The sequence below is a fragment of the Haemaphysalis longicornis genome, unplaced genomic scaffold (assembly GCF_048455015.1).
Source record: "Haemaphysalis longicornis isolate Haplotype H1 unplaced genomic scaffold, Haemaphysalis longicornis Haplotype H1 scaffold_1, whole genome shotgun sequence".
Classification (NCBI taxonomy): domain Eukaryota; kingdom Metazoa; phylum Arthropoda; class Arachnida; order Ixodida; family Ixodidae; genus Haemaphysalis; species Haemaphysalis longicornis.
In genome coordinates this window covers 368611239-368626937 of record NW_027526203.1, presented here as the reverse complement: position 1 = coordinate 368626937, position 15699 = coordinate 368611239, and the positions used below count along the sequence as shown (strand labels likewise).

Here is a 15699-nt window from a genome sequence, read left to right as displayed (position 1 = left end):
GGGTGTTTCAAAGCAAATCTTCGGGCAGGTCGAACAGCTACGGAAGTTAAGCGTCACACTAGAGTATATGGAAGGATCAGCGCGGACAAAAGACGGATAGTTCAATCTAAAATAAAGCAGTGGAGGTGACCAAGACGTTGGAGCCAATATATATAGACGTTGGCAGCAGTGGAGTATAGCCAGAAATATATTTCGGGGGCGTTATATATGCCACTGGAAAATTTAAAAAAAATAAAAAGAAAGAGAGACTGCGCTGGTCTCCCGAAAAATATCTAAGTCATTTTTCTGAATGCATAAATTTCGGGGGGTGTTCTGTCACCGAAACATCCCCCTGGCTACGCCCCTGGTTGGCGTCTGGAACGCATGAGTAGTAAGAATGTACCCATAGGAATGATTCAAAGACAGAGAGCTAACCCGATACACGAGTTAAGAAAATCTGATAGGGAGGGGCAGCACAGAATGAACTCGGCGGGCCAAAGAACGGGTTAGTTTAAGGTTACATTTAGTGAGAAGTGCATACTATTATTCATGGTGTTTGGCGAGCCTAATAAAGTCATCATCGTAAATTCGTGCTGTGAGCATATTTTGCTTCAGTGTTTATAAAAAAGGAATCTACGAGTAAAAACAATACACACGAGTCAGAACTATAGTGGTACACATTGCCCTTCAGGAGTGAAGACACACAGATAATACACATGCCGAAAAGAAACTGGGTTTTCTCATAAAGTCACGGGAATTGAATGTACCTCTACGTTTCCACCGCCTTTTCACCACCGATCAGTGTACACACTTATCATGCATGTGCTTCGGTGAAGTCGGATTGCGAAGACGAACAGCGATTTAATCTTGGCTGTACAACACAGAGAGCAATCCTGCGCCGCACAATGAGGAGGCGTTGGATATCCTATCGCTACAGGGCCCTTTGTGGCAAGAACATTTTTATCGTCTCAATAAGCGTGCCGAGGTTACAATAAAGCGCATGGAAAACTATACTGTGAAAAATTGTTTTACTCCCACATGCCTCACGCACGCTCCAGCAGGCCACCACATACCGCAGACTACGAACTCAGTCCCTCCAAACTCCGAGACTACAGCTGGCATTATACACCCCCAACTCTACCATAATGCGTGAACATATGCACCACCTCATCTGCCCCACTCCAACACCTCCAATTCGCATGCCCATCCATCCCGTCGGAGCGCGAGCGCCTACAGCCCAAAATCACCCGCATTACCTCACCCTCGTCATGAGGGGGCCCTGACTATCTCTCCCTAAAGTTCTGCGCCGCGGATCGCACGACCCCGGCGTGATAGCTGCACCCGTGGAAACTGACGCAGGGAACCTTGCGCAGTTTTACAACAAGTAACGTTTCTCCTCTCTCTCCCTCCCGATGATATTTTCAACACTATTCTTTCTCCGTAAGTTGATGTACGCTTTTCCGCCTGCCCAAGCAGCCACAAAAGCGACTGAGGGATTAGCAGGGCGTTGGGTTACGCACGTGCAGAGTGTCACGCAGTATAACTTAGGAATGAAGCCAACCAGACCCGACTATCCAGGATAGCAGACTAAAGATGCAACATTCGGCTGTTGCTTCGTTGCTCTCGCTCAGTTCGCACTGATGCGCCATGGTTTTCCAGTCTCACTTGACCAACTTTTGGTGTTACGTAATTTTTCACCCCCCAATTCGCGACTTGCCATGCCCACCCTACGGTTGGGCTAGTTGCGATCCAATGGATTGTAAACGAAATTCAGAAATGGACATATTTGGCGCCCATTTTAAACTCCTTGCAGGACGCGGCATAATAACTCTCAATGCGGGACGGTTGGTCACCCTAATCAGAATAAGGGGAGAAAACTGGGGTTTTGGAGAAACGAACGTTCAAAAGGGCGGGCATTATCTCATCACCATTTTTTTCGCCTTTCTTAAACCTATGAATTCCCTATTGTACGTGCACTTGTGATTTAATGGAACGTTTAAACTAGTTATACCTAAGACTGGTGGTTTGTACACAAATGCACGAGACTGCAATTTGTGCATAACACCGCGGCAAATTAATAATTTCTTGCGCTGCAAACATAAACCATTTGCGCAGCACTTATAGGGTTGTGCGATGATTAGAGGCCTCGGATGATGAGCCTGTATGAAAGAAGAGGTTGAGCTGGCTCGACTGCACAACGAGGAGTAGCATACGAAATTGCTAGGCAACGCAGTTCGACCATGAAAACTAAGAACGTACACCCTCAAGGGCGTTCATCATTTGTTAAGCCAACAGAGGTTGAAACCAGCTTGCTGATCCCACTTACTCTGTAAACGACCTTCTTTCGAAAGTGTACGGTCACTGTGTTAGTTTATCAAGCTGCTCTAGGCTGACTGTATACACAGTATGTTACACTGTGGAGACACAGTGGGCGTTGCACATGTTTCAACGAAGCTCGATTGCAGCGCTCACAACAGCCTCGTGTTACGAAACGACCGTTTCTGGTAAGGCGAGCGTGGCGGGAATTGGAAAGCTTTGCAGCCACAGCGCATTGTGATGTCTGGCGCCAGGCGCCGATAAGAGTCGAACGGTTTTGTACGCCTATCTGTCCGCGACCGATACGCCGATGAACATCGTGAGAACACACCGCGCAAGATATAGCAGTGGGCTTGCCGGGAGGCTCGGGATTTTGGTCCGGCTCAGGGTCACTGGCCCTGCGTTCCCGGGGCCACCCTGTGACGCAAATACAGTACTTGAGAAAATAGCCAAGTCGGAAAGCACTGATGCCTTAAAAAAAAAAAAAAAGAACACTCAGTTCTTCCAGTAGCAATCTCCCAGTACTTCTCAAGTACTGATGTCGCACACACAAAAAAGCGACGCATATCTTTTGCCTCATTTGATGAAAAGACATAGGAATAAGGGAGACTTACATGAGACTCATGATGGAGAGATACAAAAGATACACGGGGGGGGATGTTTTCTTAGCAGAAGAGTGAAAATTTCTCTACCAGGAAGGGTGCGTGAGACGGGGGACACTATCACGCCAAAATTATTTACAGCCTGTATGGAAGAATTAAACAGGAAGCCCGACTGGGGGAAGCCAGGCAAGCAAGTAAATGGAGTACATTTCAACCTCTTGAAACTTGCGAACAATATTGCCTTGCTTGCTGAGTCCGGAGGACACTTGCAAAGAATGCTTCAAGAGCTGTACTCCGGAAATTCCGTAAATGCAAAGGAATCGGAAGCAAGGTAAAAAAAAAATGCATGCAGCAAGTCTCTCCCTTGGGAAAGGTAACGAAATGGGTGGATGAATACATATAACGATCTTGGACAAACTACCTGTACAAAACCACAAGAAAGAAGACCGGCGCAGAAGTGGTATGGGCTGGCGTAAATGCAGCGAGCTATAATGCGTACTGCCGGTGATGACTTACGGGACAGAAATAAAAGTTAGGTCACGACAGCGAGCGACGGAACTAAAGATGACAGGAGCAAAGGATGACCGGAAACGAGCCTCTTGGATCAGAAGATATCACAGCTCAGATTAAGAAAGAGAAGTGGACTTGGGCCGGCCATGTAGTGAGACGACAACCGGTGGGCTACCGGAATAACAGATTGGCTACCGGGAGACGGGACTAGTATAGGGAAGACCATTACAGGGAAGACCATTAACTCGACGCAGGGACGAAATAAGAAAATTCCGAGGCAAGGAATGTACTCGGGCAGCGCAGGACAGATGCGCTTGGAGGTCTTTAGTGAAGCGAATTCATTCTGCCGAGGGCATAGATAAACTGATGATGGCGATGAGCCTGTTTATCGGCAGCTTCTCCATTATTGAGCTGAGGCTAGAGGCTGCGACCTGCTGATTTTCCTCGGAAGAAAATTCCCAAAAGCTTATATAGTGTGTCATCATAGCCACATAAGCAGCGTGCCAGGTGCAGAAGACCTTCTAAAGTAACCACACGTCATGTACTATTTGTGTCTCATTGAAATGCAAATGAATAAGAAAGCGTCCGAAAGCTTCGTGAGCCACTGGTCCGCTTTTGAAGGACACATTTTTTTTTTAAGTATCCACGGCGCTTTCAAAATGTGGTTTATGAACGCGACCAGTTATTATATTACGTGACTACGAAACATCCGAGCCAGGTATTGGCCATTTACGCGCAAGAAAAAAGTAATGCCCTGTGAAAAGACCGTTGCTCCTTTGCAGCCTGTTCCAAATTACGGGCATCCTTTTCTTTTTTTTTTTTTTTCTTTTTTGCCCAGTCTGTTGTCACAGAGTGTGTCGCTCTTATAAGCCGGCTTGCTTACTGATAGATAAAAAAAAAACTATTTGACAATCGCTTCTAAGCTAATAAAGGAGAGTGTGGTAAATAAAAAGCGCGAAAATCTAAAAATATGAGCAGAGGCCCCGTGCACTGAGCCAATCAGGCCACTATATGCTGCTGACAGCTGCGGCTTTCACAGTGCTTCAAACCAGGAGAAAAGCGAGAAAGGTTTTATTCAGCTGCGTTCTAGGGCCCCTTTGAGCTGCATGTACAGTTCATGGCGGAGCCAATTACCGTGCATACTTTTTTGAAATTTCGTGCACACAAGAAACTTAGACGTAATCTATAGCGCACTGCATGGTTGCACATATGTCCAAAACGATCGTTCAGACGGGTTAACCTTGTAGGGCACAAAAGTGAAAGGGACAGCTTTTACTAAAGGAGGTGGAAAACGAACGTCCCGACTTTTCGTGTATTCGAGATTTCGGCGCGTGCTAAATATCACCGCGCGAGTCTCAATTAATCCTTAGCCTCCAGAAACAATTTTACGGTTTGAGACCTCGTTGCATCAAACATTAAAGCAAAGTCCGCAGCTGCTCCTGGAGGCAGCAGGAAGTGCACTGAGATGCTTGTAAAGAAGCACGCTCCACTTTGACGCGCATGCCAATGTTTCAGGGTAGTGACAATCTACTATTCGCAATTCCCATTGCTTTTATTACGCCCCCCCCCCCCCTATCACGCACATGTAGCACAGCGTAAAATCACAGCGCAGGAAAAAGAGGCATTTTATTCCGTTACACTTGGTAGCGTGTTTGTTTAGAATTCCCGTTTTTAAGGAAGCGAAAATGGGCTATACTATACGAGGGAAAAAAGGTGTTGACCCTTCTAAAGGAGCTAACTTTTTAAATGTTAGCACCTTAAAATTGTGTTAATTTTTGCTGTTTCGTTTGTCTTTGAGTGCCCTATTATGGCACCGCGTTGGCACAACGAGAACTGCAACCGGTCTCAAATAGGTCTACAAGATGCCGCCGTCATCTCAGCAAAAAAAAAAGAAAAAAAAATGAAAAGGAAAAGAAAGAGAAAAAGAACGAAAGCAGCAGGGCTCGAGAGAAGCAGCTGTAACAATTACGGGGGCATGCTCCGCGAATAGTGGCTGTTCCTCCCGCCTCCCGGCCTGCGCGTCTGTCGTGACGTAGTCCCCATCGCCAATCGCAACCGTGTTTATCGCTGCATCGCGGCCATTCTACCGCGCCTCCTTTATCGGGCCTTTTTATCGGACCGGCCGTCCATCATCATTCGCAGGAGCGCCAGGAGGCCCTTTTCACCGGTCGCGTGTTCAGCAGCCGGCGGCCCAAATTCATTCAGCCCCTTGAAGCCTCCACGAGCGGAAACAAGGGCCCGGGACGGCGCCGCTCACTTTGGCACGCAACAGCTGCACGGGGCTGAGCGAATGCGATATTGTACGAAATACTGAATAATTAACGACTCCCTTGGCCCCCCTTATTAGTTTCGCGCCATACCAGAAAAGGCAGACAGGTCTGAAAATCAATGTAAAACCCGCGGCGCCGTTTGTTTTTAATATTCTCTTAACCATAAGACATCTCCACGTGCGCTCAGCAGTGCTGCATTCTGGAAGAAAGCACACGTAAGTACACTTATGCACAACACCAGCGAGGCGGAGGTGCTTACCACACTTGGTGTCTTTGATACCAAGATGGCAACGGCGGTATACGCGTGAGGACTGCAGGTAGCCTTCCGATACGCGCGCTGTCCTGACGGGATCTTCGCTCCGGAGATGAATCCGAGTTTCCTCCCCCGCCTCCTTTTTAAAGCGAAGCTTTCTTAATCTCACTGATGACGGCGTCGTAACCAAAACTAACAGCAGGAAGGCCAACCTTACGCAGTGATATGAAGATGATGAAACAAGAAAAAAAAAAAAAAACGCTTCCGTGGTCGGCGTCAAACCTGGGTCCCTCGCGTTATTACCGACGTATACCTGATAGGGCCATCATTATATTTGAGTCGCTTAGCATTTTCTTGGAGTTCATTTGGCGGGCGTTGGCTTTGGACTTCACCAGTTCGGATTTTGAACGCAGACGATGGTCTAACGTCGACGATGTGTGTGTGTGATAGAGAGGGGGAGGGGGTGCGCCCATCTTTCTTGTGAGGAATTCGTTTGCTGTCGTCTGAGCTTGGACTTTGGCTCTCAGGTGTTTTTTTTTTTTTTTTTCACTTTGATCGTTGACGCTTTGACTTTGATTCCACCGGCTTTGACTTTGGCACTTCGCCATTTGATTTTCGCGCGCAAGAGCGCTTCGCGTTTTAACCGTCGTCGTCGTCGTTAGACGGAGGGGCTATAGCGTCGGCATAGGCTATGTTTTTCCCCCCCACTTGCAGCTGTGTCGTCATCGCCTTTCCAGTTCAGCCGTCGGCACACTTTTGAGCGTCAGGAAGGCGCAATAGGTAAAAGCGGCTTTGCTGCGGAGATTCACAGGCGTAACTCACGGAGCGACAGCGTGACGGGTGGACGTAACCCGACGTGTCACCTGCAGCCCTGTGACTAATTTCCCCCCCCTCTGAAATACTGCAGCGCGGCCAGCTGAGTGCAGAGGACTTTTCAGCCGTGCCCGCACTTCTGTACTTCGCGGTTAGATAGCCCACTGTTTAGAGGCGGTAACACGCGCAAAAGCGATTAGAGGTTGCGCACGGCCGTAGAGCACATCTCTTGTTTTGATCCACGTCATTAGTTAACGCCTCCAACGTCTGGAACCTTCCAGTGCACGCATTCTGACTTCATCCCAGGCTTTCTCTGCAATCCTCCGACCCGCATGAACAACCCGGGTGCCATATAGCCACCTCCCGTCGCCACCAGCATGCTGTAGACGAGGCACTCTTGCCGTGCTTTTCTCTCTTTCTCTATTTTTTTTTTGTGTGTGATAGCGATGTTTTTGGTATGATAGCTATATGCGATAGCTATGCCCGCTAAACGCGTTTGAGCGTGCGTGCGTGTGTGTGGAGGGGTGTGCGTGCGTGCGTTGTATACCCCTGCCACACGGGCACTTTCAATTCGGATTGAAGCGAAGCGCGATTGAAGTTTTCGAGCGCGCTCGACGCACCGCTGCTGCTACACGACACGTTTCAATCCTGATCGAGAAGTTGCACCGGTTGCACTCATGTACGCCAGATGGCGCTAAAAATGTACTTCGCGGCCGGCGCCTGGAAACTTCGCGCGATCGTATAGGTATACGTAACTATGTCAATGTTACTGCACGCTTATTTAGGTCAAGTTATTTGACACAATTTGTGGCGTTAGTTGAAGTTGTCACCTTCTGTGCCATTACTCAGCGGGGACGAGAGTATCGCCGCTTTCGTTCGATCGCGCTTGGGGAACCTGGATTGAGTTCCGAGCGCGATTGGGCTCGATCGCGATTGAATCTGCCGTGCACCAGCGCCCGATCCGGATCGACTGAATCGCGATTGAAAGTGCTCGTGTGACAGGGGTATTACGTCCACATTGCTCCCCCAAAAGGATTTAGGCAATGTGTACTGACAGTTCGAGCTGTAAGGAGATTGTTGTTTTCGTGTTCAGCACTGCACGGACGCCTCTCCTGCAGTGGTTAAACGGTGTACCCTCGCGGCGTAATTTGAACCGCGGAAAGGCCCATGTGGTCTCAACGTGTGGCAGAGACACGAGAGCGAATCTGAGAGCGATGAAGTGTGGCAAGGGCTTGTTGGTAATTGTTATAGAAAAACTGTGCAGTCCTTATTATAAGCCCCGGTTCCACAAAGGCTGCCGCGTAAAGGTATAAAGAGCGCAAAACGCGTACACATGCCGCTATCCGGACGACAGCGTGGAGTGCGTGGGCGTATATTTACGGCTTTGGGCAGGTTTTGCATTTTCCGCGGGGGAGTGCGTGGGGCGGTGCCTGTACGGGCAAGCTGTTGACAACGCCACTTTCAACTTGTTCTATGCGTGTTCCTCGTGCGCCTATGTAGTGTGCGCACTTACTCGATAAATATAGGCCCGCACGTCCGCGTACCTGGCGATGAGGGTGAGTGGGCAGGTGGGTGCAATTCGAATTTGCAAAACAGGCTGTCCTGCCCCGGCCTTGCGTTGTTTGTCTTGCGTCCGCGTACACCAGCGGTTTTTGTTAAAGGGGCCCTAAAACACCGTTTGAGCATGGTGCATGGACACATGCGGTTATTAGATTACGTAACCAAGAAATACCTGAGCTAATGAGTATTAAGACCCCGCGCACATATCAAAGAACACAGAAATTCGCTTACAGGATTTTAGTCCCTTTCTAGCATGCTTGAAACTCCGGGCAACCTCTGCTGCCCGACGTCACAGGAAATGTCGCAGCCATTGGCGGGCTTCGTTTCAGGCTTTATAGGTCAGTTTCCTTACAGCGATAAAAGTATTCGAAACCGCTTTGAAGAACATGTGAACAGAACGAAAGCAGTTGCTTTTAAAAATAGATTAGTTATCTGCTGCGCTGAGCCAGTGCCGGAGATATAGCGTTCTGGGCTGGCCACGAAAGAAGGGGAGAATACCTTCATAGTCAGCCAATTTCCGACAAGCCATTATTGTTATTTCTTTTTAATTGCATTTGTACGGGCTCTCGAGATATGTTGTCCGTTATTTGTTCAATTATAGTCTAAAAATGGCAGCATCTCCACTCCGCGGATGATGGCGAGGGTGCGGAGTACGGGAACTCAAAATGACATCCAAGTTCCGCCTTGAGTGACATCCGATTTGCGCCCCGACCATCATTCGATTTGAGCCGTGAGTTGCACCTTGATTATTCCCTAAATGAAACTGCAACTCACGGCTCACATCGAATTTCGCTCGATTTTCACTTGATGGTGGTGTGCGCACGGATGGACGCGGACGGACATTAGGAGGTCCTAAGGTACTCCGCACCGTTACAGGCGAGAGAGTAAGCCGTTTGACTCTCGGGTACTAACTCACGGTCGTATACCCCAATGGGTAAGACGACTGACACTAACTCTGTCTGGTCTACCAGACACAGGCTCGAATCCTGCCGGTGCCTGTGTGGTTTTTTTGCGATTCTAAATGCTATGCGCACGGACGCGGACGGACATTGTACAGTCCTAAGGTACTCCGCACCTAAAATGTATCGTATCGCCTCGCTGTATTTAGCACATCTGCACAGCTTCTGTCAGGTGAAAACTTCATTAACCTCATCGTTCCCCAATACGAGAACCCGTATATGATTCCTCGGAACACTCGAAAACCAACCAAGTGTAAAGAAAATTTGAAACAGCTGTTACCCACTGCGTACGCTGGCATGTAAACACTCCGACACTACCGAACGTGATTGATTGATTCTAGGGTTTAACGCGCCGACGCAACGAAGGCGATGAGGCGCACCGTAGTGTAGGGCTCCGGGTTAATTTTGACCACCTGGGCATCTTTAACGTGCGCCGAATTCTCGTACACACTGGCGTTTTTACTTTTCGCCTCCATCATAAAAGCGGCCGCCGCGGCCTGGAATCGAACCCGCGTCCTCGCACTCAGCAGCGCAGCGCCTTAGCCCCTGAACCACCGTGGCGGGTGACACTACCGAACGTAAACAATGAAACAAAAAAAAATTGTAGTCAAATCTTGTTAATTTTTGAATACGCTTAATTCAAACTTCCGGTTTATTCGAACTGATGCTCTGGTCCCATCCACGTATGTGTATTTAATGAGCTTACTTTACACGGAAACCTGTTTGATTCGAACAAATTTTCGGTCTCCTTCGGGTTCGAATTACCGAAATTCCACTGTATAAGGTGTACAAATGAGCCCACAACTTCGCTGCAGACGACTATGCAGGGGGTGGGGGGACAGAAAGCTCCGGCAATTTTCTGTCTTTTACCGCGTTCTTACGAACTATTTACAACTCACAACGCGCTACAAGATCGACTTTCACAAAAATGGAAAGAAAGGAGGTTCAGACTGAGGTACACCCTCTACTGATATGTCTTTACTTACATCTCTACTCGGCCACGGTTGTCTGATTGCGCTCCTAACATAGAAAAGCGAGCTCCTGCTCGTCATGAGAGACAATTTATCCCAGCTTTGTTTCCTTTTTCTACATTATCTGTATCCCTCACCTCCCTCTCCGACCTACAGGTACAAAATGACGTGAGAAAAAGTAAGGACAGCGTCAAAAGAGATGAGAACTCCACAAATATGAACATGACCAAACCGATTTTGTTTTGAAAAGGTAAACTTATGGGCTGGCATCATTTGGTGTATTGAGTAGGACGAACCGCCGGCATGTATGCACACAGACCACTTGACGTGCACATTACCTCCCCTGCACCGAAAGTGCACAATTCCTCCGGGGTCCATAATTCTATTTACACGACTCGTTTTGTGCCACTGAAATATACCACGCCTTTCAGAGTAAAACAGACTGGAACCGCCGCAGCAAACAAATGCATGTGTGCAAATGTGTTCCACAGTGAGCTTTTGTTAACGGCGCTGCCATTACCAACGGTTACCTAATGGCCTCGGGCCGTTGCAGCACAAATGTGATTGCCACCTATTGTGCTACACACACTTCAAGTTTTCATGTCCCGAAAAAAAAAAAATCTTTCGAGTTAAGCGGTGTGTCGAGATAATTGAAATGCCGAAATTATCATTGCATATATAGACAGGCCGCACATTCCCAGAGCGTCGCGCATGCAATAACCGTGCTAAAAAAGAAAAAGGCAGTCCACATTCCAGTAAGAAGAGGGTTGAGTGCATGAAATTCGAATAACAAGCAAACAAGCAAGCGAATGAGTCGACATTCCACAGCACGTGACACGCCCATTCTTGGTCGATCCCTATGTGCTATGCCAATCTATGCCCATATATGGGCATAGTAAGGGCTGATCGATCTTGCCAGTTGCGTCGTATTGGTGTGTGCAGTGTGTGAGTATATGAGCACCCATACGCTTGAAGCAGCAACAGCATGTTCTCTTGGTGTTGTGATGCATGATGCATTTTTCTTCCACTTGCTAGGGCTATTACTTATTAGCAGGCCACCATAAAACTATATAAAACCGCGGAATTATGCCTCTTTGCCAGCGAACGGTCCCGCAAAATCCCGCATCTTTCCGGACCTCATTCCCCGGGAGAAATGGGAGGGGGGACATTCCAAACTGGCATGCAGAGCTTTTTTTCGTTTTTTTTCCTGCGAAGAATATATAGTACACAGTTTGGTTGCCGTCTATGACACACCCCCTGACTGTATTGCGATATTTGGCTGTTGAACTGAATTAATGTCTGAAGTGGGGCCAGTTGGTGCATTATGAACTGAAGCAAAACAGCGCGTCCTTCTCCCTCGTCCTTCGTTTTTTCGCGCTGTTTTGCTTCAGTTGGCTGCTGTGTTTGCTTGCTTGAACTCTGGCTTTGAACTGACCGTGCTGCTCTATGCCTGCCCGGAGTTGCTCACTGGCGTCTGTAGCCTTCTGTCCTGTCAATACCCAATTTTACTTTTCACAGGTGCAGCTTTCCCTACTCATCACACATCTTTAAAGACCCATTATTCTCGAGTGTCTGAGCGTTATGAAACCTATTTTAGCCCGAACTTTAGTGAAAGGGACTTCTTGCAAGGAGCTAGATAGTTGTACGAAGTTCCACAGACACGGGGGCTATCAGCCTAAACTATATAAGGGTAGCACCTTTTGACCATGAGCTACCCAGAAGTTACTCAACGTTCTGCGAAACATTCTGAGACGTATCCTTACGGTGGACATTTTGAGAAAAACTGCTGGGGAGGCTCTGTGATAAAAGGCGCGAACACATAAAAATGGGTCGAATACCTCATGGACACATTCGTCATGGCTAAAAGCTTGCTGCGTAATGGAACGTAACTACGGAAGCTTGCAACCAATAAAAAATAACAATAATTAGTTACAAAGCTCAATTGCTACAGGACACCTCAGCAGGCTTTGTTTGTTATGTACACAAGCAGAATTCGAATATCTGTCTGCACATACATCAATCACTTGGGTCTAAAAATGCTAAATGATGCTTTCCTTAGCCTGAAAATTTAGTTGTACAAAAAGAATGTGCACTTGAAATCCGCTCGCCGCAATGCATTACCGAACGAAGGCGAAACCAATCACAAGCCACTTTGCCGGAATAGCACAACGGCAAAATCGGGCACGGAAGCAAGAAGTTCCAGTTCGTAAAAAGACAGGGCGGCGATAAGGAGACCCGTAACAAATGAAGGAAGGAGTAGCTATCAAGGAGGTGACTAACAAAACTGTCCTTGAAACCATGGGGAGAATTTAACCTTATACAAGTCCTGCCTGCTGCGAGTGAAATGGCTCCTTTTTTCTCGTCCAATTATTAACCTTCGCTCTCCGTTGTTTCCTCAACCCATGTAAGGTAATTCGCAACTAATGAAAGCCTCCCAATTCCAAGCCTCCCTATTTCAAGCTTCCCCTGTATACCCATCCAAACTAAGGCGTGTTTTTTTTTTTTGTTGTTGTTAACTTTCGCAGGTGATATTTTGAGCTATCCGGAATGCGCACCGAAAAGCTTTCTCGTGATAACCGGGAGAAATTATACAAGGGGCATGCCATAAGAAACAGTATGAGATTTGAAAAAAAAAAAAAGAACATTCTAATCCACCGAGCTGAAGCTAACGAAGCACTATAACGAATCATTTTGCTGAATATACACCCTTGTGGGAGAACTAAAAAGTGCACGACACCCTTGTTTTGCACTCTTTGGCAAGCGACGCGATAAAGCGGAAACAAATATGCGCGTCTACCCCACACGAACCCAATCTGTGAAATAAAACAAATAATTTCTCGCCACACCATCCACACCTTGCAAGGATGCAACGAATCCTTGCCACATTATCTAAGTTCCGTACACGCTTCTGATTGTCACTGTTGTTCAATATATCACAATACAAGAGCACTCAAAGCCAGTGGTGCAAATGCGGTTGCACGTATTTCAAAATACCAAGACTAAAACACAATGACGCTGAAGGCATATCATGGCGCGTCATAATTGCATCCGCAATCAATATTTCAAGGCTGTACAGTCTCTACAAATTCTTTACGCCACTGTAGCCGCAGTAAAAGTGTTGCAACGGCTAGCACAGGAAACAGAAAACATATTGGCATTCGTGGTGATGATTGTGTTGTTAGTGCCGGGAAAAAAGTGTGTTGTGATATCACCCTTTCTGTTGAACTGGTCCTGTTACGTCTAGTGAGACAAGCATGCGCTAAGCGGTCCAAGACTCGTGCAAAAGCAGCTGGTATTAGAGCCCGTTGCAATCGTACGTGATGTACAGAATGTTCCCGTTTACCTTGAAGCACACACATTTAATCGGTGTATCCTGCAGCCACTCTGAACACCCCCATTTAAAATTGCTTCCATGACTGCGGACATGATAATTTTATATTCACTAAATTCACCTTTCTACCGCTATTCCATCCACTGTCATGCTTATACGGGTAAAAACGTACCCACACCACGACTCCACACAGATACAGTGTACCTCTTTGGTATGGAGGTTCACTGTGCCTTTATAGATGTAATCTGTACAAGTACCACGCGGTACAATCTTTATCTCTTCAGTTGGTCCCAGGCTTGAGAAGATCCCAGAAACAATACTTTGTAGTGGAGTGTTGTCCGATCAAGTCCACGTTACTAAGCGAGCTTTTTCTCCCTTCTTGTTGGACCCGGCAAACATATGTTCACTCGTCCAAATGATCAGGAATTGCGTTTCAGCGAGTTAGCACCAACGGGAGTTTACTGTAAATTCGCACGAGCCATCCTTTACCAAACAACCATGTGGCAACTAGAGCGCGGAAGTATAGGGTTATAAGGAGTCGTGCACACTGAAGAAGAACCTAAGGCTGTTCACAACATGTCGTTCATTATTGGGACTTGACTGTTCGCAAGTGACTGATGAACTTTTAATCAGTGCACTGACCTTGCTGGACAAAAAGCTTGTTCCTTAGACGTCCTGGTTTACGTTTGTGTCCTCGACTCGCGCACTGTCACCTTATCGGTGTGCACTGAGCTGATGGGTTTACCTTTCATGACCCATGCTGTAGCCAATACAAACATTTACTCCCTGCATAGCATTCACGGACAGGTAAGCGTGTTTTTACGTCGAACCCCTTTCGTAGAGTACGCTGAGAACAGACGGTGGTTCTCCTGTGCTAGCGGTGATATAGATAGGGCTCCTCTCAGAAGCCTGTAGCTGTCATAGGTGGCGCTAGCGGGTGCGAAGTCTCCCTCATGCCGCGACCACGTGCGGGCCGGCCACGACCACCCACGCCGCGTGACTGATGCCCGCACCCACTCGGAGGGCGGAAGGCTACCGCTCCCTGGCTTTGCAGCTGAGCTGAGTCGAACCCCCGGGTCCTATTCCCACTGTTGCCAACACTGCCACTGAGCCCCGAGTCCGAACCCCACAGGGGTCGCCCATTAACACTCCTCGAATCGGCGCGAACATTGCCGGACCGTTCTTTCAACAGGCCCGGCCAGCCTGCAGCGCAGCGGCACAGTATTTGCAAACAGCAGCGCGACACGGGCATCGAGCAACGAGCGGACGCAGGCAGGCACGTCACACGCGAGCTGCTGTCACGAGCCGGTACGTTCACCTTCGCCCGGAACACGGTTGTCGACACGGGACGAGGCGTAAACGTTCGGCACACATGTAACACAGCACACGGGATGCACGCGGCGTCGGTGCACAGCGTAAGTGCGAGCAGCAGCAGCAGCAGCAGGCAGTGTGCAGCACCTGCACGCGCCGCGGCGGCCGCATGCAGCAGCAGCAGCAACCACGTACGCAATGCGCGCCGGGGCCGGTCGCGGTGGCGGCCGTTTTCAAAGGTCCGCCGGGGGGGCGGCGAACCCGTGAAAGCGGCCGTCGGCGGGACAGCAGCGAAGAGACACTCACCGGAGCTGGCGGCTGCCGAGGGCCACGAGGCGCTGGTCGGCTGGCCGGGCGACTCTCGCGCCATGATCGCGGCGATGGAGAAGTCGGTGGCGCGCAGTCCGCTGCTGGCCGTCGATGGCGGAGGTTTGACGGCCTCCTCTTGCATCATCACCACGTCCCGCTCAACAGACAACAGCATCGGGCTCAACTCGGGTCCACCGCCTTCAGGCCCACAAGCGCGTCGGGCCCGCTGGCCGCCGCTGGTTGCCGCAATTAATTAGAGCGTGCCGCGGGTGCGTTCGCGCTGGCCGCAACAGAAACGGGCTCTGCCGCCGACAGCCGGCCGAGGGCGCCGCGGCCGCCGCCAGCTGCCGGGACGGCCCGCCTCGCCGCCGGACACGCCCCGCGCAGAGGCGGGCGCGGGGGGCCCAATCGCGAGGCCCGCAGCCAGCGACACCTGGCCGGCTGCGCGCAAAGCGGGGGCCGGCCCCGGCGTGGGGAGGGGCGTCGCCGCGGCTCCCGTCTGACGGCTCATTTTG

General features: G+C 49.1%; 1 protein-coding gene across 1 annotated transcript in view; it reads right to left on the bottom strand.

Moving 5' to 3' along the window:
- Positions 1–15493, bottom strand: part of LOC144155064 (uncharacterized) — a 134351-nt gene extending 118858 nt beyond the window's left edge. The window contains exon 1 of the mRNA XM_077686297.1: positions 15182–15493. Within this exon, the coding sequence (XP_077542423.1) occupies positions 15182–15359 (178 nt within the window). The 5' untranslated portion in view covers positions 15360–15493. The remainder of the gene's footprint in view (positions 1–15181) is intronic.
- Positions 15494–15699: the final 206 nt, after the last annotated feature.